Raw genomic sequence first — 22,486 nt, forward strand, 5'->3', positions numbered from 1 at the left:
CACTCTCGTATAATTCTAATATTGAATGTTATTCCCATTTGCTTGTATGTTTCTGTTACTGTACATGTACTTATCCATAATGCCTAACCATAACCCTAAGCTCAGTACCCCTAACACTAACCCTAACCCTTAGTGTCCAAAGGGAAAGTCTTTCAGACAGCCACATCTAAACAGAAGATATTTTTTCTTTATTAGGTTAAGTGTTGTAGCTTTTTGCCAATCAACATCTAGTATTTATAAATTGCTTTTTCAAACGGACAAGCTGCGACATTGGAGAAGTGTGACGCTGCATGAAACGTGTTTACCAAGAGAACGAATGCCTAATAACAGACACAAATGTGAACAACAAGGTTCGCCACTCAGGTAACAGCAGAATAAAACAATGGTAACACTTTATTAGGATAGTCCGTGAAATAAGAAAACATCTACAGACTGTCATCAACCAGCATGTCAACTCATTTTAAATGAAATGTCAACTAATAATGCTAGCTCAGAATTTTTAGTAGATCATTTACAGACTATCAGATTGTCTCTAGTTTTATCCCTAGTCTTATCACTATGTCAAATTCAGTCCATGTGTATTCCCTTGATCCAATTTGTGAAATGTTGTTGAGAATCATTTAAGAGCCTGATGGTCTTCAAATGGATTGAGGACTGTCTACAATGAACAATTCAAATAAAGTATTACCAAGAAAATGTAGTAACTGCTCTCTCTCTCTCTCTCTCTCACACACACACACACACACACACACACACACACACACACACACACACACACACACACACACACACACACACACACACACACACACACACAGGGGGAGGGTGCTGTTTAGACAAGACAAAGGCTTTGCAATGAAGTAGAGAATAAGAAAGAATGATGACAATGGCAAAGGAGCTTCTTATTGATGCCCACTAGCTGAGTCAGTATTACTGTAGGTAAAAGTGAACCTAATTTCCTCTGCCCTTTGGAATTATGTTATTATGTGTTCACTTAAAATGTTAATTATTGTAAATCTTAAGACCATTTACCGTCTCTACAAAGCAAAGTAGATAACCAATATAAACTAAAGAAGGATTAATCTTTTAAATTTTACCTTTTAAAAGAGACCGTAAAGGCTCTTTGGAGCAATGGCAGAGGAACCATTAAATCAGATTCAGGATCAAACGCTGTTTATCTTGCCAAGTATCTTACACATATGAAGAATTTGTCTTGGTGTGTTACACACTAACAGACTACACAAATTATGCAGAAGGGGAAGGAGGTACACATAGGCACAAAAAGGTAGATCAATTGAGCTATAAGAAGATTCATGATGTAGATGTGCAAAAAATTATACAAAACAATAGAGACATAAGGTGAGGATTGTATATTGTAATCAGCCTAACTCTTATCATCATCATTGTCAGTGACTATGTTTACATGGACAGCAGTAATCTAATTATTGATCTTATTCTGAATAAGACAATATTGTGATTAAGGTGTTTACATGAGTCGGTTTTAGAATATTCCTTTCATGATCCTGGTTTACATGTTATAGAACATAGATCGATTAAAGACACACGTCATTACGTCCAACGTTCCCTCCGGAATTTCACGTATCGACATACAGTTTGTCTTCGTTACGGTACTGTATACAGATTTAGGTGTTTCATTGTGTGTAATTTTACGTAAGCTTCAAGTGCAGTTAATTATTTGTCATGCTGTACGTGCAAATAGACGACTGCTTGAAGCCGTGGGCTGCGTCCTAAACCGCGTACTTACCTACTATATAGTAGCTGAGATACATGTATTTCACCTACTATATAAATGTATTTCTCCTACTATATAGTAGGTAAGTATGCGGTTTGGGACGCGGCCGTGCTCTCTTGTTTGCTGTAAAACGGTTGAGCACCGCCGTGTGTGTACGTGTCCTGTCACAAAATGCGGTGAAAACTCTCACACGACGTTAATAATGTGATTAAGGGGTTTACATGTCTGTAATACACGTCGATAATGCGACTAAAACAGGAATACTCCACACGTCTTAATTCCATTTGTGTTTACTTCAAGTATGATTTTTAGTCAAATTAAGGTCATCAATAATCTCGGTTTACATGGTAGTTGCTTAATCGGGTTAATATCGGATTATTATTGTTCATGTAAAAGTACTGAGTGTAATATCGCTAACCACAACTAAATGTTTCACACACACACTCTTTTGTCTTACTGTCCTTGTGAGGACTTTCCATTAACATAATTATTAACGCAGCTAAATAATGCCCACATCTAAATCTAACCCTAACCTTAACCTCAGAAACCAAAAGGAAACCTTTTACAAACGTTTTACCTTTAACCTTTTAAAGAAGTTTATCTTGAAGGGAGCAGTCAAACAAGATCTGTCTCTACAAGATCAAAACTGTCTCACACACACACACACACACACACACACACACACACACACACACACACACACACACACACACACACACACACATATATATACATATATATATATATATATATATATATATATATATATATATATATATATATATATATATATATATATATATCTCCACAGGATGGCGCTACATTGTCTTTACACACACTGGACATTAATTGAATTATTCAGAATAATTAATTTAACAAGTCACGATACAAAATATGTATTTGTAGAAGAAGAAGAATATCAATAATAATAATAATGCTATTATTATTATTATTATTATTATTATTATTATTATTATTAACAATAATAATGCTGCACATAAAACCTGCATCTGTATCCAGTAACACAATCTTTCACACCAGATCTCTGATAATAAAACTGCATGCACGCATTATAAATATCAGGTTTCACATTGTATCAGAAGTCCCGTCCTTTCATTAGGTTTGTCTTTTCCTTTGAACTTTCCACGGATAGCTGTTGTACACTGTTTAGTGTTCACTGTGAGCTACTCACATGTTGTAGCGGTAGTAGTGCGGCGCGTCTCTGGCACTCTTCACGGATTTCAGGTAACATGCATCCACACCGCCGTTCTCCTCTTTCCAACACGGCTCAGCATCATCCTCGGGCACCGACACCCTTTTATGGTATTTGGACAGCCTGCTTTTGCCGGACATACAGGCGAGGGCTGCTTCTCCGCCTGAGAGCACCGGATGCGCGCGCACCGCCGGTGCCGGAGCTCAGCGCGCGCGCCAGGGTTCAGCTGAAGTGCACTGCAGTGGAGCGGAGCTACAGGCAAGTTCATCAGTCACAGTGATACTCCTGTCCCTCCTCCTCATTATTCATTAGTAATTCAAATTTAGCTGGTTGGGGATATATATAAACACTTTTTTTTTATGTTACAACCAACCCCCAATGATCACGAAGGACACTGTTTATATATGCTTTATTATTCAGCATGTCTAGACAGTGGAAAAGGAAGACAGGATGGATAGGGTTGTACCTGCAGACATCTTGAAAACGGCTGTACTTCATGTCATACTGGGGAAATCAATCAGAGGCCCAATCTATGTGCCATGTTACTTTGGGCAGATTTTGCAAAGCTTTGCAGAAACTGACCGAGGAAGGTTCAAGTGAGCAGACTGCCATAGCAGTCAGAAGGTCTTCAGTGAGGTCTTCTGTGAGACACAAGAAAGTTCTTGACTGGCTATTTGATGCAGGCAGCAGACCTGTATTATGGACTGACTCCACATGAGGTAAACATATGACAGGTACAGGTTAGCCAGTTAAGCCAAAGTAGAAATCGGATATCACTTTATGTATCAAATCTTACTTATTCTACATTTTAGGTCAGAAATTTTGCATATCAACTGGCAGTTCTTTATAAACTTAAACACTCCCAGTCTTGAGATAAAAAAAAAAAAAAACATCATGCCAACCTGTCCATGAGACAGAGGCAACTAGTCTGGCACAAGCTACAAGCTTTAACCATTCAATTGTAGAAAGATTTTCAAGAACCTAGTGATGAGGTAGTGATGGTAGTGATAAACTGTATGGACTATGGATGAGACCAGTGTTACAACTGTCCAGACATCTGACTGTATAGTTGCATGACGTGGGATAAAGCAAGTTGGCTCAAGCTCAGTGGAAAGAGGTGCCCTTGTCTCAGTAGCATGTGCAGTACAATCACTGTGAAAAATCATCCCAGCGTTCTTCGTTTTCCCATGCAAGTGGTATGAGGACCTGATGGGCCACCTGGGAGTGATGGGAGTGGTAACTCTTCTGGTTGGATGATAGAGGATGATTTCCTCTTGGTTCTCAGGTACTTTGTCAAGCATACAAAGGTCTGTCTGGAGAAGAAGGTGTTACTCCAGTTGGACAATCGCACCTCACATATTTCAGTAAATACATTTGATTACTTCAAGGCAAATGGGATTGTGCTTCTGTTTTCTTCCCCCTCACTGTTCACATAAATTGCAGCCACTAGATCAAAGGAACTATTTAAGAAAACAGTAAATTCAGCAAGTGATGCGTGGATGTCCATTAAACCTGCAAAGACCATGACACCCAAAAACATTCCGGCTGGATTCAGATCCATTTGACTATATAACCCAGACTTTTTCAAGAGTCCGACTTTGCACGTCACAAGCAACTGACCATCTGGACCCAGCTACTTAGTGGACTCCTCTCCAGCTCAGCTAGCCATCTCAGCCTCCTCTCCAGCTCAGCTAAACACCTCAACCTCCTCTCAGGCTCAGCTTATCCACAAAAGATGTGTAAATCCTTCTGCTCTACCACTATTTCCAAATGAAGGACCAAGGAAGATTACCTATGGGACAAGAAAGAAGAATTCTTAGAAATTCTATCAGGTACAGTACACCTCTGAAGAAAGCTTTACAGGAAGAAGAAGAAAATAGGAGAAAAACAAAAACAAAAATGTCTAACAAAAATGTGAAAAAGGTTTTGAAAGGAAGCAAAACAATATAGAGAGAAAGCCAGCCAACATAAGGTCCAAGGCAAACAAGGCAGAGGACTCAGAGACATTAGATGATGAAGATTTTTGCATTGTGTGCATGAAACCCTTTGAAAATTCAAGACCCAAAGAGATGTGGGTGATGCTGGAGATGCCCACTGTCAATCATTATGCTGTCTGAAGAAATGTGTGGATGTCTCAGATTTGAATTACAATTCAATTATAGATGGGAATATATGTATATTGATAAATACTTATTACTTTTTTACTTATTGAACTGATGTCATATTTCAGTAAAGCACTGAAAAACTGTATTAAATTGTCACTATCATTATCATGATCTACATGTCCATCGAATAATAGCACTCATTCCCATTCTTTGTCATATACAGTACACACATTTGTTTGTTAAGCTATCCTTATTATTCTGTCTAATATTTAGCAACAAAGGACTCAACATACAGGTGCATCACAAAAAATTTGAATATCATGGAAAAGTGAATTTTTTTCCATAATTTAATTCAAAAAGTGGAACTTTCATGTATTCTAGATTCACTACACATAAAGTGAAATATTTCCAGCCTTTTTTTGTTTAAGTTTTGATGATTACGGCTTACAGCTCATGGAAATCAAAAATCCAGTATCTCAAAATATTAGAATAAAGAATTTATAGTGTAGAAATGTTCATCTCCTGTAAAGTATGTTCATTTATGCATTCAATACTTGGCCACGGCTCCTTTTGCAAGAATTGCTGCATCAATGCGGCGTGATAAGGAGGCAATCAGCCTGTGGCACTGCTGAGTTATGGAAGCCCAGGTTGCTTTGATATGTTTGTTATGGAAGCCCAGGTTGCTTTGATAGCGGCCTTCAGCTCGTCTGTATTATTGGGTCTGGTGTCCCTCATAGATTCTCTATGGGGTTCAGATCAGGCGAAAAAATTAACTTTTCCACAGTTTTCAAATTTTTTGAGATGCATCTGTAATTACTAGAAATTACTCCCAGTGCCAGTACTAGCACAAAAGGGCCTTTTAGGTCAATTCTATGTAAACATTTGATTGACTATGGACTAAAACCACTGTTGGCTCAGCAAAAAAAACCAAACATGTGGATAGAATAAAGGAGTGGTAGAGTATGAGAATAATCAATGACTATAGCCAAGAGGGATGTGAAAATCGAAACAAAGCAATTTGGACAGTGCTTACTTGGGAGAATGGGTTAAACATTTATTTAAACATCCCAATAAGCTTGGGTATTGTTTACACAGAAGAAACATGAGATTAAGTTGGAAAAGTGTGCAAATATGTCCTTCTTTTCTAAACACAATTATAAAGAAATAAACCTGATTATAAGTATTTGCTTTAGTTCGACATCTTCATATTCACACTTTCATTCAAGTTCATTACATTTGCACAATTTATTTATGTGTATAGGTCTAAAGTGTCATGTTTGCTATCCTGAATGAGATGTCATGATACCAGCAGTGAATCTCCTCCAGACCCCAACATCATGTCTGTCACAATGTCACAGATATGAATCTCCTCCAGACCCCAACATCATGTCTGTCACAATGTCACAGATATGAATCTCCTCCAGACCCCAGCATCATGTCTGTCACAATGTCACAGACATGAATCTCCTCTAGACCCTAACATCATGTTTGTCACAATGTTACAGATATGAATCTCCTCCAGACCCTCATATTAATGTCATGAAGTCACACACAACACTGCTTTATAATGTATGTTGGGGGAATTTTTACAAGAATCATACTTGATGACTTGGATGACCCTCAAATATCTAACACAAATCTAGTCCTTTTATGTTTTTGTTTTTTGGCATGCATATTGCAGAGGATCTTCAACACTAACTCTTTAGCTCAAAAAGCCTGCGTCTCCCCTATTTCTTACCAAGACTGAGCAAGCGAAAATCCCCCATTTCATCCTCTTGATATTCTGAGCAGCCGCAGATTATGATCTGAGGTCATTTCTACAATGCTGGTCAGCTTTTGCACAGTCATGACATCTAGCTTGTCACCATGATGCTCTGCATAGTTTTACATTTACATTCATTCATGCATTAGGCAGATGCTCTTACAAAACATAACAACAGCTCAAAGGCTACATGATATGCTTGGAGAAAAAAAAAAGAATATGTAAAGATGCAAGATTTTACTGGTCTAGTAAGTAACTAAAAAGCAGTACATTCATAAATATTAAATACAAAAGAGTAGAGAAAACCAATTACCAGAAAGAACAATCATTCCATCAGAGCAAAATGCAATGTTATCTCTAGGCCTTTATTAAAAGAATAAAGACACAGGGTCAATAAAGTATTAGGGAACAAGGACACAAGATCCAGTGCCAAGTGCTCTGACCTGAACTGGTGAGCAAGTGTGAATACATAACCACAATACATAGATAATGTGCTTTATATGTAAACAGAAAACATACAGAGGTTACAGCTTTATCTATCTCTGACTATAACAAAGCACTGACCCTAGAGACTCCTTCCAAAAATGCATATATGAATTATTACAGATTTTAAAATCAATCTATGCTAATATAAACCTGTGATTTGCCTTTCAGAGGTAAACTGTGTGCATTAAGCTTTAATGAAAGTTTTGCCCCTGCCTTCATCTCTTTTCCAGAGAGAGAGAGAGAGAGAGAGAGAGAGAGAGAGAGAGACAGACAGAGAGACCAGAGAGACAGCGAGAGAGCGAGAGCGAGAGGGAGCGAGAGAGCGAGAGTGAGAGAGAGAGAGAGAGAGAGAGAGAGAGAGAGAGAGAGAGAGAGAGAGAGAGAGAGAGAGAGAGAGGTATAGGAAAATCTACTTGAAAATTCCATTTTTACTTTTTTATTCATAAGCAAAAGATTCATTAAATAATAATTGAGGCAATGAAGCCAATGAAGTATGACTGCTAATCCCACCCCTAAACTTAATCATAACCCTGAATAACATATGAACATAACATATGAATTGATGTCCTATGTATTTGTTTTTAAATATCAGCTTGGATATAGTATTTTTTTTTTTTTTTAATAATTAACTCGCATCTTGCAGGAGGTCAGACTTCATCTGGCCCTTTTCACAATACTTTGTCACATTTAAATCAGTTACTCCCTCAGGTTTCCCAGCAATGCTCATCCACATCACAGCAAGGGTAACTATTTGTGGAAAATATTCTCACATAAAATACATTTTTAGGTTTGGGAAGTTTTCAACAGTGGAGGACAGTTAAGGTGAGAAACTACTCAAAAGTGCTAAATATTATTAAGGCTCATATGCCATGCATTGGATCCTGTTCTATTACTGTGGCTGGTACAAACTCCCTGATGTGAGGTCTAATAATAGACAGACGATTTGTGAGCAAATACGGACCTGGTGCAGTCTAGCACTCCTGGGGAACAGTGAGGCTCGGTTTTCTCCAGCAGAATCGAACAGAACAGCAGTGAAGGAGTCCAGCCTCGTCGATGCAAAACACTGTGTGTGGCCTGCCTGCAACACCCATGGGTGGAAGAGTTAAAATTGAAAAAAAGAAGAAAATAAAAGCTGAGCACAGTGTTACCAACCATTGGTTTCCAGGAAGAGTAAGTAAAAACATCCTGTTGATTTTAGTGAACCTGAAGCACATGATGACATGAGCTGCCCAGCAAAAACAACCCAAAACAAACACACATTAAACACACTCTTAATTATTTTTCTCACCTGTTGCTCATGATTAGTCTCATTTGCTTGAGAATATACTGTTTACACAAATTTGTTTGTCTAGCAACGTGACTTTTGGTTTTGAAATTATACTATTCCTTTTTCTAAGTGGACCATTTACCTATAACATGTTTTATTCCTCTTATACCACAGTGATTTGACAATGATTATGATTTATCATTAAATATTGTGTAAAGCACAGGTCCTCTGTCCTGAAGACTTTCCTGTGTCGGAAAACTTACTGACAGGTACAACATGCTGACACTGGAGACTCCTTCCATAAATGTCATATAAACATAACCTTGATTTATTAGTCCTGGATTATGCTGAGAGTCTATATAAGTCCCTGTGAATGAGCTGTAACTATAGAAACGATTACACATATTACAATGTATATACTGTAACAATGAGCACATTAATATAAGCCTATTGTTTGAATTTCAGCTGGGACTACTGCTATTATGTACTGAGGTTATGGGTACTGACAGACCTTTTAGTTACTCCACTACTAATTGATTTATGAGAGCAGTAAAACTGCACTTAAACCTGCATCGTAAGTCTGACATAACCATCTCATAAACATGTCATGACAGAGGTCACATGCTATCATGATTTGTGATGGCAGGTTCTGTCAAGTAAAATAAGTTGCATTTATGTACGATATTAATATTAGTTCTCATGAGTGGCGTCATTATGTTTATGCTAGTTTATGTAACATGATAATTTCTCAAGTTAGTATATGTTTCATTACTAGTGTTATGACACAGTTTTGGTCACTTGCTTTATATATAATTGCTTAGAAGGGTTTTGTATTTCTATCCTGGAATGTTACTGCAAGTCTGTAACAGCATTATAGAGGGCTTGTCATCTGATATGTGTCATAACATAGTAAAATAAAGGGATTTTTTTTTTTTAAATATTTGAAATAAGTTGTCGAATTTATTGATATTCATAACACTTAGATGACAGTGTATATCTGCTTTTCACCTACAGATAGAATGAGGTTGATGGGATGAATTGTGGGATCAAGTGTGTATCATGTATTGCACCAAAGGACTGAAATCAGAGAGCTACTCATCTTTCATACTAATGAAAGATGAATTGATGAATCAATACAAGCAATTAAATGTAATAAGATATTCAATACATTCATTCATATATATCAATCTCAGACTATGGATACGACCGATCTATATTTACTCCCACCTGCATATTAGTCCACTTAGGATTCAACTCAAATATAGCCTCTGTTGTAACATTTAAACGTTTTAACCAGGGTTTGATGTTGTTTCAGAATATTGAGAGTAGTGTATTTTTTGTCAATCATAAGTCCTTAAAATATATGGACAGAATATCACATTACATTACATTTACATTTATTCATTTCGCAGATGCTTTTATCCAAAGCGACTTTCAAATGAGGAAATACAAGCAAAGTGATATATCAAGCAGAGAACAATACAAGTAGTGCTACCATACCAAGTATAATAGAGTTCTAGAAAGGCAAAGTGCACAGAGTAGAGGTGTAAGAGCCAGAGGAAGTTTTTATTTTTATTGTATTTTATTTATTTATTTATTTATTTATTTATTTATTTTTAAGGATAATGTGGGGTTGGCGTTTTAGGGGTTAGTTAGGTATTCATGGAAGAGGTGGGTCTTTAGCTGTTTTTTGAAGATAGTGACAGATTCTGCGGTCCGGATTGAGGTTGGAAGTTCATTCTACCACTGAGGGACAGTTAGTTTGAAGGTTCTGGAAAGAGACTTTGAGCCACGCTGAGTAGGTAGTACTAAGCATCGGTTGTTAATCGATCGCAGGTTGCTTGAGGGAACGTAAGCCTTCAGGAGAGAGTTGAAGTAGGAGGTTGCTGTCTTGTGTGGTCTTTTACATGAGCATCAAGGCGTTGAATTTAATTTGGGTGGCTACAGGAAGCCAGTGGAGGGAGATGAAGAGGGGTATGACATGGGATCTTTTGGGCTGGTCGAAGACCAGACATGCATCTGCATTCTAAATCATCTGAAGGGGTTTGGAGCTGGCTGAGAGGACCAAGATTAGTGTGTTGCAATAGTCCAGTTTTGATATGACAAGAGCCTGGACTAGTAGCTGTGTGGCCTGTTCGGTGAGGTAGGGTCTGATTTTCTTGATGTTGTACAAAATGAATCTACAGGGCTGTGCAGTTGTTGAAATGTGGTCTGTAAAGGTCAAGCTGTCATCAAAAGTCACCCCAAGGTTCCTGGCTGTCCTGATTGGCTTGAGTGTGGTTGACCCAAGCTGTACAGTTATTGGTTTGGCCCTCACCTAGTTATAGTTACAAAGTGCAAAAATATGATACATTGTAAATGATTTGTACTACAGTTTTGCTCTTTTCGCATTACTATTCTGACTTAGAATCAATTACAAGGCATTTGGGTCATTTAAATTCACAGCACTTCAGATAAAATGCCTTTCTAGTTAGCAAAAAACAGCACTCTCTCCTTGAGTGTGCGTCTCTACATCTGTGTGAGTGTGTCTTCTATCTGATTGATGCTTCTTATGACTACATGCATTAATCTATGACTATGTCTGGGTATTACTAGCATGCCAAATATGATGCGTTCAAAATACATTGTCATGATATTATCAAGCAGTTGTGTATGCTGTGTGGTGGTATTTGTGTCTTGCATTTGGAAGAAAAAAAACAACTAGTTTTTATACCATGTAATCACATTATTTTGAATCTGATGGGTTGCCAGGTTAGTCCCAATGGCTTTATTGGTTGGGCCATCTACAGTGGGGTAAAATATTAATCCACATCCCTAGAAGATAACATAATGTGACTATACACATTATTTGTGCATTTGTTTGTCACAATATGCAACATTACAATTTTAGTGTCATTAGCTTCCGATAGCTATTAAAAAATTGAAGATATAATGAATATCATTAGTGGAAAAGATAAAGTCTGATCAATGTTTGCTCAGCAGTTGGTTTATTGTGGCCAGTGTGGCCAGGAACTATTTTTCATTTCTTTGTTAAATAGTTAAACTTGCTTGCTCCTGCTTGACATTATACTTGTTGACACTCCTCGCCAATCCTGACAATCCCAGTTTTTTAGTTGGCCTTCCATTATTATTGAAACTAGACTATCATAGTGAAATTTAATATGACATTATGATAACCACACTGGCTAATAATGGCACTGACTACTATTACTACTAGTACTACAAATAATAATAATAATAATAATAATAATAATAATAATAATAATAATAAGAGGAAGAAGCAGAAGAAGAGAAGAATAAGAACAAGAAGAAGAAGAAGAAGATCAGCATGTCGGTATGCCCATGAAGTTTCTGGGGAAAGATAGATTTCTTACAGAGCAATTCCAGATTTAATGAGAACAGAGTCAGCAACATTAATAATAGGCTGTAGATCTGCTTTAATAGTTATTCATTTTCTTTTTGCACTCTGCTTTTGTTCTGGTGATTCACATGCATTTTATTTCTTTATTTCTTTGCTGTGCTCTAGGCTGATTTGAAGATAGATGATTTTCATTTTCTTTTAAAGCTGACTCTTCCAGGACTGAAGACGTAGTCTGTCTATCCCTCCATCTGCGATACAGATTTCCCAGTAGATGGAAAGGCAGAATCTTAAAGGGACAGTTCACCCAAAAAAGAAAATTCTGTCACCAGTTACTCAGCCTCATGTTGTTCCAAACCCATAAGACTTTCGTTCATCTTTGGAACACAAATGAAGACATTTTAAAATGAATTATCCCTTTACCCAGAATTCCATTATGATAAAGTTAATTTCAATTCATTGGGGTGTTATTATCAGAGTTTGTACCATGGTGTGGTCTTAAAGAAAAATGGCTACACTTAATACTGAAGTATAAATTAAGCAGCATTCTGGTTTATGTTGTCAAATTGTTGACATACAGTGCTGTGAAAAAGCATCTTCACTGATTTCTTCTGTTTTTGTGTATGTCTCATATTAAATTGTTTCAGAAATTAAAACAAAATCTAAGATAAAACAAAGCCAACCAAAGTCAACACAAAATAAAGTTTTTAAATGATAATATTATTTATTGAAGCAAAAAAGTTATCCAATACCAACTGGGCCTATGTGAAAATTTATTTGCCCCCATAGTTACTAATTGGGTTCATCTGGAGTAGAAGCAACCAGGTCTGATTACTGCAAACCCTGTTCAATCAAAACAACACTAAAGTTGGTTAAAAGGTCCTACCCAGTAACCCACTATGCCAAAATTGAAAGAAATTCCTGAAATGATGAGGAGGAAGGGGATTGAAATACATCAGTCTGGGAAGGGTTACAAAGCTATTTCAAAGGCCCTGGTACTCCAAAGAACCACAGTGAGAGCCATTATCTCCAAATGGAAAAGCTTGGCACAGTAATGAACCTTCACAGAAGTGGAAGGTCTTCTGAAATTCCTCCAAGAACACAACAACTACTCATCCAGTGAGTCACAAAAGAGCCAAGGACAACATCAAAGGAACTACAGGCCTCTCATGCACCAATAAAGGTCACTGTTCATGACTCCACTATCAGAAAGACACTGGGCAAAAATGGCATCCATGGAAGAGTGGCAAGGTGAAAACCACTGCTAACCCAGAAGAACATTAAGGCTTGTCTGAAATGTGCCAAAACACACCTTGATAATCCTCAAACCTTTTGGGAGAATGTTCTGTGGATTGATGAGTCGAAAATGGAAATGTTTAGAAGACAGTTGTCCTGTTACATCCGGCGTAAACCAAACACAGAATACCACAAAAAGAACATCATCACCTACGGTCATGCATGGTGGTGGAAGTGTGATGGTGTGGGGATGCTTTGCTGCTTCCGGGCCTGGGCAATTTGCAATAACTGAGGGAAACAGGAATTCTGCTCTCTACCAGAAAATCCTAAAGGAGAATGTCCGCTCTTCAGTTCGTAAGTTGAAACTCAAGTGCAACTGGATTATGCAGCAAGACAATGATCCAAAGCATAGGAGTAAGTCCTAGTCCTAGAAGTAAGTGAAAGACTGATCTCCTGTTATCGGAAGCATTTGGTTGCAGTTATTACTGCTAAAGGTGGCACAAACAGATTGTAAGTTTAAGAGGGAAATTAGTTTTTCACATTGATGATAGGGGTTGGATAACTTATTTTTTTCTTCAGTAAAATAAATAAATAATGTATTGTGTGTTTACTCAGGTTGGCTTTGTTTTATGTTGTATTTCGTTTGAAGATCTAAAACTATTAGTATGAGATATACACAAAAACAGAAGAAATCAAGCAAATACTTTTTCACAGCACTGTACACATATACTGTGGGACAAAATATTGTGCTTTCAGGACCATAAAGAAAAACAGAAGACAAGTAAACATAGTAACATGGCAAAGTACAGAATCATAGTTCCAGTGAAAACTAATAATAAATACACAAATCAGTTTGGATAACTGCACAGAACAACAGGACCTGCACATATGCATGCATGATGTAAACACCACAAGCTGGCCTGCCTTGATGGTACCAGGTGGCTTATCATCGTGCAGGTGTCATCGTCAACCAGAAATAGAGCGGTAAATGACTGTATATAATCTAATACACCCAGCGGCCTCAAATCTCCATGATCAATGGCTTTGCAGGAATCAAGCTTATTATTCCAAATCTGCTGGTAGAGATGGTGATATTAATAGCTCCCTTTCTTCATGTCAGGTTAAAATAAATTTTTTTAAAAAGCTCATTTTTGGTCTCATATTACAAAAAGTAAAAATATCGAAAAATCTCTTTAGTGCCATTTTATACTGGTTTATTGCTTATGTTCGGGCCTCAGGAGTAAGAATTTGTGTTACAGAGTCAGAACAGGCAGAAGTGAGGGACAGCATACATTTGAAAGCATACACATACTTGTGATAACAGAAAACACAAAAGTCATACAAAATACTGTATATGGAAATGCAGAACACAACAGATTTGTAAGAATTTCTTATCCGGTCCGTGTATGTGTAATCACCAGATGGCATAATAAATTAGCCTTCTGCTGTGATAAAGTGAACACTTTGAGAAGACCAGTGTTAATCCAATTGCAGTGGTATATTTAAGATTTTTACCTAGAAAGGTCCATGTTTTGTGACTGGTGCCAGGCAGGGTTAACACAGGAAAATCCATAATCAATATATATTAACAGAGAAATGTCAGAACAGAAAAACAGAGAGATGTCAAAACCAGACACACGGAGCATAAAAGATACTGGACGTAGAGAAATTCAGCTTAGAACTGCAATAAGGAATTGCAATAGAAATGTTTTTGTTTAATTTTATGTTTTTAAAAATATCTACAAAAGAAGAGCAACAGAAGAACTGTTAGTGTTAAAATGTCTTGGTCAAATATGTATAATTGTTTTATATGTTTATGTGTCACTTATGTGGGCTGAGATGGATGCAAATGCAGATAAGAGCTTTATTAGAGTAGAGACAGGCAGACAAATCCAAAATGTGAGACAATAACGTGGTCAAAAACAGGCAATTGGTCAGGCGATCTGCAAATGGGCATAAACGAGGCAAAACAGGACCAAAACTATGGCACAGAAACAAGAAACAAAGGCGAATACACTCGGTGATTACACGGAGAATACATTCAATACTTCGCGGCATACATAGATACACGAGGGGTCCAAATAACACACGTAATCAGAGGTGAAACACAACACAGCTGAGAACAATGATGCGGAATAAGGGAAAGAAGCAATAACAATACAGGGGCGGAGACAGAACATAAAGCATAAGAAACCACGTGTTAAAAGTAAATAAAGTCAATCAGTACGTTTACGTGGACAACAATAATCTGATATTAACCCGATTAAGACGATACTCTGATTAAGAAACTAGCATGTAAACAGAGATATTGATGACTTTAATCTGACTAAAGTCATACTCGAAGTAAGCACAAATCGAATTAAGATGTTTGGAGTATTCCTATTTAGTTACATTATTGGAATGCATTATAGACATGTAAACACCTTAATCACCTTAATCGTGTGGGAGTTTTCACCGCATTTTGCGACAGGACATGTACACACACGGTAGTGCTCAACCGTTTTACAGCAAACAAGAGAGCACGGCTGCATCCCAAACCGGGTACTTACCTACTATATAGTAGGAGAAATACATTTATATAGTAGGTGAAATAAATGTATTTTGGCTACTATATAGTAGGTAAGTAGGCGGTTTGGGACGCAGCCCACAGCTTCAAGCAGTCGTCTATTTGCATGTACAGCATGACAAATAATTAACTGCACTTGAAGCTTTCGTAAAATTAAAAGTGAAACACCAAAAACTGTATTCGGTACCATAATGAAGACCAACTGTATGTCGATACGTGAAATTCTGGAGGGAACGTCGGACGGCATGGCGTGGGGACGTAATGACGTGTGACGTTAATCGATCTATGTTCTATAACATGTAAAACAGGAACATGAAAGGAATACTCTAAAAGCGACTCATGTAAGCACCTTAATCACAATATTGTCTTATTCAGAATAAGGTCAATAATTAGATTATTACTGTTCATGTAAACATAGTCACTGTCACTGAAACCCAGAAGCGAGCTCCAGCACTTTGCACGAGGGGAAATAAGCAAATACCAACTTGTAAACTAATCTTTTCTTAATGATGAATTAATACATTAACTAATCATTAGTTTATCTGGAAATAATGATGCTTATACATTAACAAACTCTGAGTCATATATGACTAGCCATTAATAATAGCTGCATTACCTTAATATGTTTATTAATATCATTATTTTGTACAGAATCAGGACTGACTTCCACTTGCACACAGTGATAGGACATTGTATTATAAACCTAACAGGTAAAATGTTAACAATATGTATATTTCCTTTGTTTTTTTTTTTGTTTGTTTTTTTTTATAGAATATTGTGTTGCTGAAAAACAAAAAATACAAAATTGTCTCAAGTTGCCTGAAATCGTAGCCTATAATGTGGGTTAACTTAGACTGTTTCCAAACCCTTCATAATGTAAATTATCTTTATTAATACAGTGCTGTGAAAAAATATTTGCTTGATTTCTTCTGTTTTTGTGTTTATCTCATCTAAAATAGTTTTAGATCTTCAAACGAAATACAACATGAAACAAAGGCAACCTGAGTAAAGACAAAATACAGTTTTTATTATTATTTTTCATTGAAGCAAAAAAATGTTATCCAACACCTATCACCCATGTGGAAAACTAATTTCCCTCTTAAACTTAAAATCTGTTTGTGCCACCTTTAGCAGCAAAAACTGCAACCAAACGCTTCTGATAACTGGAGTTCAGTCTTTCACTTACTTCTAGGACCTATAGTATGCTTTGTATCATTTACTCAGGTTGCCTTTGTTTTATCTTAGATTTTGTTTTAATTTCTGAAATAATATAGTATATATATATATATATATATATATATATATATATATATATATATATATATATATATATATATATATATATATATTTCAGGTCATGACAATAATGAACAAGTTAACAAGATGTTAATACATGAGTACTACCATTACTTATGGCTATTCATATATATGACTCAGGGACTGTTTATATAAACACTTCATATATGTTAATATATTAATATATGCTTATTTGTAGACTTTATATTTTATGCACACATACACATAAAAATGTTCTACATGTAATATTAAATATGACTTTTGCATTTCTGTAGTGGCAGCTCACCCACAGGGGCAGGTGTAGCAGAACCGTGCAACCAATGTTAATCTTCATTGACAACTCCGATTAAATACCGTTGAAATATTAATTACCTCTTCTGTGTCACCAACTATTTTAAAAATGTTGCTATTTGGCAGATATAAACCGATGTTCCATTGATTTGCTTGCCTTTCTAATAGTTGTACAGTACAATCACGCTACACAGAGTTATTATTGCACCTAGTGGTCACAAATTGGGACTGGATCAGCACTAACTGAGGTCTGCTGCAGTAGAAAACGTGCTGCCCCATGCTCGTGCTGCCCCATGCTCGAGCTATGAACATTTTCAGTGGAGGAAGCTCAGCAGAAAGGGCAGTTAAGGACAGGATTGGCATTTCTTTTGTAAGGTATATTGCAAATATTGGGAGAGGGAAAGAGTGATTATGGAGTGGATAATGTGCATATATCAGAAATGCATTTGCACCACTCTGCCTTCTTTCAGTGGCTGTACAATGGCTTAGAAAAAAAAGAAAATGTCTCCCTTTTCCAATGCCTGCATTTTTTTGGGAAAGTTTCAGGTATTCTGTGTAGTTTTTGAGATAAAGTTGGGCTAGATTTTTTCTGAAACCTGGCAATCTCACCTGCTGAAAAAACCTCACCTGACCCTAACTATATAACTATATAACTATCTCCAGCCATCACTAAGACATGGTCTATCCATGACCATGACTCTACCCCAGGTCCTGTAGTAACAGCCCAGAGTTGCACCACTTACCAGATTCATCTGTAGATACCATGTGGAATAATGCTGATAAAGTCATGAGATTTGGCTGGCAGAACATAGCCGCAACCACACCTCTGTTTAAAAGCATGGTGCCATTTTTGGCCCAGGTTCTCATCTTAGACTTAATCCACTTCCAGCTCATTTCCATTACCCTAAATGACTCTTAAGTACCAAAACTTAACCTTCACCCATGATTGTTTGTTTTCTGGGAACTTCATTAATCAAAAAGATAAGGTTTGATGTCTTGTTCCATTGAAAATGATGCCCCAGTTCTAAGTATGCTTTAAAGAGTTTCTTTCCAGTCTTTTATCCCATGTCTACCCTTGCATAAAGCCTATTTTAATAAGTTAGGTCAGACCAATTACAGTTCATCATTTCAATTGCTGCCTTATGCACAGTGGGTTTCAAGCTCAGGGATTTGTAAAAATGAGGGTAAGTCTCTTAGGGTCAGCTCATCTCCCTATTAGAAATCAGTACACTCAACTTGGTCTCTCAAAACATTCAGGAAGACTTAACTGTACTTTATATCTCGTTTATATACTATATCTAGTATATTCATAGCTTTAATCACTCAAAACATGCCAAATTCATCGAGTTGAATTTGTTGCAAATTTGACCAAATCCGATGCTATGTATTGTGGTATGGCAAGACATTCATTCCAGGGAGGAATGAGTAAATATACTAAATAAAATCACTGCATAATCTACTATTATACTGAGAAGTGTGACATGCCCGTACATTTTGGGTTGATGCCAAACAGCATTAGGAGCAGTGATGGCAAAAAATGTTGCCATAAAAACTGTACCTTTATGGCAGTTCCACTGAAAATGATTAAAGAAAGATACTAGTAATAGTCACTACGTAAAAGACACTTCATCATATAAAACCAGATCTACCTTACTTTTGCTCCACCTGCAGTAAATCTCCAGTACTTTACAGTCACTTATATCTCTGAGCTCAGAGTGTAGCTGTCTTTCAAACCGCAGTGGGATCCTGATTGGTTAATCCCGTTTCTCAACATAACAGCTGGTAACCAGTAAAATGTGATTAAACACAATTCATTTAACATTTGGAGTGTTTATACAGGGTTTTGGATTGATGACTTTGTTTGCCTTTTATGGAAATAAATATAGTGCAATTATTGCACAAAACAATGTTATTTTCCATGTAGTGTTCCAAGTTGAATGATTTTCCATGTTTTACTAAATGTGTAGGCTACTTGCCTGATTTAATTTTAACCATCAATGATCAGATCCTTCCTAAAATGATTTATATATGTTTGACTGGAGAAAAAGTCTTTATTACACTATATACCCCTCCAAATATCATTAGGTAGCCTTGAGAAATATTACACACATTACCCATAGTTAGTTAAGGGGTTATCTCCACATACCGCATACATTTCTAAGACTATAAAAGTCTGAAATAGCTCTGAGGCACATAAAGCAGTGTTTGTCAGTTCTGATCTACCAAGGGAACTGAAAACTATTTAATCTGGTGCTACACTGGGTTTGGATATACTTAGCTTTTTGAAATTATTGTCACCTCAATTATATGCTGCTAGCTCACATTGTGTCCACTGGGTAGCACTACAAAGCTGATAATAAGCTGAAATAATTCTTTCTCTCTTGTAGAGCTAGTAGAGCCACATAATTTTCAATTTAATCAAATAATGTCCACCTTCAGGGACTGCAACACCCTTTCATGCATTGTTATTGCAGAAATAAATACAACAAACGCCTCTTTTTTTGGTCGATCCTTAATTCCCTTCATGGTTGCGTTCACACCCTTAGGGGGATGCATGGTGCATAATTCAGAAATAGTGGATATTGACTTGAACTGTTCTCCAGGAGGGGAAAAACACTGACTCTCAAAAGAGAAATTGGGTACATACACTCAAGACTGCATTTCCTCAGCTGTTTGCTTTCACTCAGAAATTACTTGATGGGGCAGCTGGGAATAAGTAATAAGGTTAGTGATTAGATGATCTGATCTGGTTGGCAAACAGAAATGAGACTTTTTTAATTGATGATGCAGGAAATGAGAACCAATGGATACATGGGCTAAGGGGATATTTCTGTGAATTAAAAAGAGGAAATGGAACACTTGAGGTATTTATTCATTACAGAAACATTCCTCTGGAAGCTTATGCTATTAAAAGATGTAATATCCTCTTCGGGCCTGCGTCACCCAGGGCAAGAATGAATGATGCGCAGGCTAAAGTTTGGTTTAGATCTAACTTGACAGACTGTTACCAGTTTCTTAGCAGTAAAGAAGATTCTTCATTGTTTGCAATAGTGCAATATGTTGTCCAAAAAGACTCAATTTTTAGTCCCCGCTATAGTTCTATCTTTATATCCAGCATCTTGGACATAATTTGCATGGAAAATATTGGATTACACTTCTGTGTTTATGATACACAAGTATACATGGCAGTTTGCAATCAGCTTCAGCAGCACAACCACACAAAATAAAAGACTGTGGTAAAGACTTTTGATGAAAATTTGAATGAGTGTAAGGTTTCTAAATTGAGATAAAACAGAAATATGCTGTTGTGTACTAAGCGATTATGATGCTCGTGTAAGTGTATTAAACTCCATGTAATCATATAAGAAACACAGCCAAAATTACATGACATGTTGGCATCATTATCCTTTTCTTGTACTACTTCCAAGCAGTCAAACTCCATTATCCATGATTCCCAGTCACCCTCTATGTCAGCTGATGGACCCCATGCTCCGTCACATGACCAGTCACCAGCCTCACTGGATTTGGATTAGCCTAGTTAATTAGTTTGCTCATGGCTTGACCATTTGCTCATTCATTTTATGGTATTTGATTATTGCCTAGTCCTCCTACTGTTATCTGTTAATAATGTTTGCCCTGGACTTGTACTCTCTATCTGTCATGACAACATACCGCTGAGAAATTAGTACAAGGTTTCATAACTTGTAGATGTTAAATTCAAATAGCCAAATATCCAAAGTCTTGCTTACGTGTGTAAACCTCTAAATTCCTTAACTCTGGTGCATCTTGCTGCTTTCCTGAAGCAGATGATCAGCATGTTGCTCAGCTGTGTTTCCTAAATTATTATATTATTATTTCTTGCTATCTATAATTTTGTCACATTTACAATACACTACAGTGAAATTCTTTCTTCACATATCCCAGCTTCTTAGGTATCTGGGGTCAGAGCACAGGGTCAGCCATGATACATGAAACAGAACTGAACAGAACTCGTGCAAGGCTTGAGACAGCTTGGCAGTGCTGGGGCTTGAACTCCTGAACTTCTAATCAGTAACCCAGAGCCTTAATTTTATATGGTTTGGCTCCACCTGTGCCCTTAGATGGGGACATCATTTCTAAACTAGTACAATGCAGGTGAAACCTATAATTGTATTTTTGTAGATATTTTCCAGAAGGTATATCCACAGTGGGGCTGCAAATACAACAATTGTCAATAGAAACAGGTCAAGGACAATAGACAATGTACCTGAAACTGACATTTAATTAATCAGTTCTCTTTCTGTTATTTTGAATGAATTAGAAACACTCTAAAGAAATAAATGACACTTTCCACAGAAGAGACTGTCTTCATTTTCTTAGTTCTTTTTGGCAAAGAAAGAGATTTCTGACAAATTTGATGAAAATGATTTTTTTTTTTTATTTCAATTATTACTGTGATTTTTTCATATATGCATATTATGTAAATACATTATTAAATATGAGATTGGAAATCTGTTAAGACAAATTATATTTCTTTGAGGTAATGCGTAATGTAGCAATAATGCGTTGCTTGTGGTCATTGTCAGTGTACTGTATAATCACACTGCAAAATAATGAACACAATAATGGTAAATAAACCATTTACAATTTATGGACATTATGATTGCATGAAATAAAGCAATAAGCCATGAGAAGGAAGGTTACATTGAGTATATCACAGGTAAGGGTGTTATTACCTGTGCAAAGCAGCATGTCGAAAAAAAAACCCCCCACTCATCTGTTAGAAAATTATGATCATGCTGTCACAGCTGTGGATGCGGCACAGCCAATCAGATTTTACAACCAGAACTATCTGTTTTATAACATCAGGCTTATTTTAATTAACATGAAAATGAAAGAATTATGAAGATCAATTAGGTCTTTGTTTTTAGGGTTAGGGTTACAATATATCACAGTATTGTAAGTGAACAATAAGAATTAAGAAAATTAATATGCAGTACAATAAAAATAAACAACTTATCATCAGATTATATTATGTGTGTTTGTGCTGTGTTAATAGAAAGGAGTGCTGTCTTGCCGTGCGCTTTGAAGTGAGCATCCTCACAGCTTTTGAAGATCACACAGATGTGAATGCACTTCTGTTCTGCCTAGACGGCTTTGATTTTCTGACCAAA

General features: G+C 36.7%; 2 protein-coding genes across 2 annotated transcripts in view; both read right to left on the bottom strand.

The window, feature by feature from the left end:
- trpc3 (transient receptor potential cation channel, subfamily C, member 3) overlaps nt 1-3,132 on the bottom strand; it is a 43,462-nt gene extending 40,330 nt beyond the window's left edge. Inside the window, exon 1 of the mRNA XM_017484713.3 lies at nt 2,946-3,132. Coding sequence (XP_017340202.1) covers nt 2,946-3,106 — 161 coding nt within the window. The 5' untranslated portion in view covers nt 3,107-3,132. The remainder of the gene's footprint in view (nt 1-2,945) is intronic.
- The window catches only part of LOC108275325 (glutathione S-transferase P), a 69,477-nt gene extending 57,528 nt beyond the window's left edge, over nt 1-11,949 (bottom strand). The window contains exon 1 of the mRNA XM_017486079.3: nt 11,940-11,949. The gene's annotated coding sequence lies outside the window, so the exon portion shown is untranslated. The remainder of the gene's footprint in view (nt 1-11,939) is intronic.
- Nucleotides 11,950-22,486: the final 10,537 nt, after the last annotated feature.

The sequence above is a fragment of the Ictalurus punctatus genome, chromosome 14 (genome assembly GCF_001660625.3).
Source record: "Ictalurus punctatus breed USDA103 chromosome 14, Coco_2.0, whole genome shotgun sequence".
NCBI classification, from domain to species: Eukaryota; Metazoa; Chordata; class Actinopteri; order Siluriformes; family Ictaluridae; genus Ictalurus; species Ictalurus punctatus.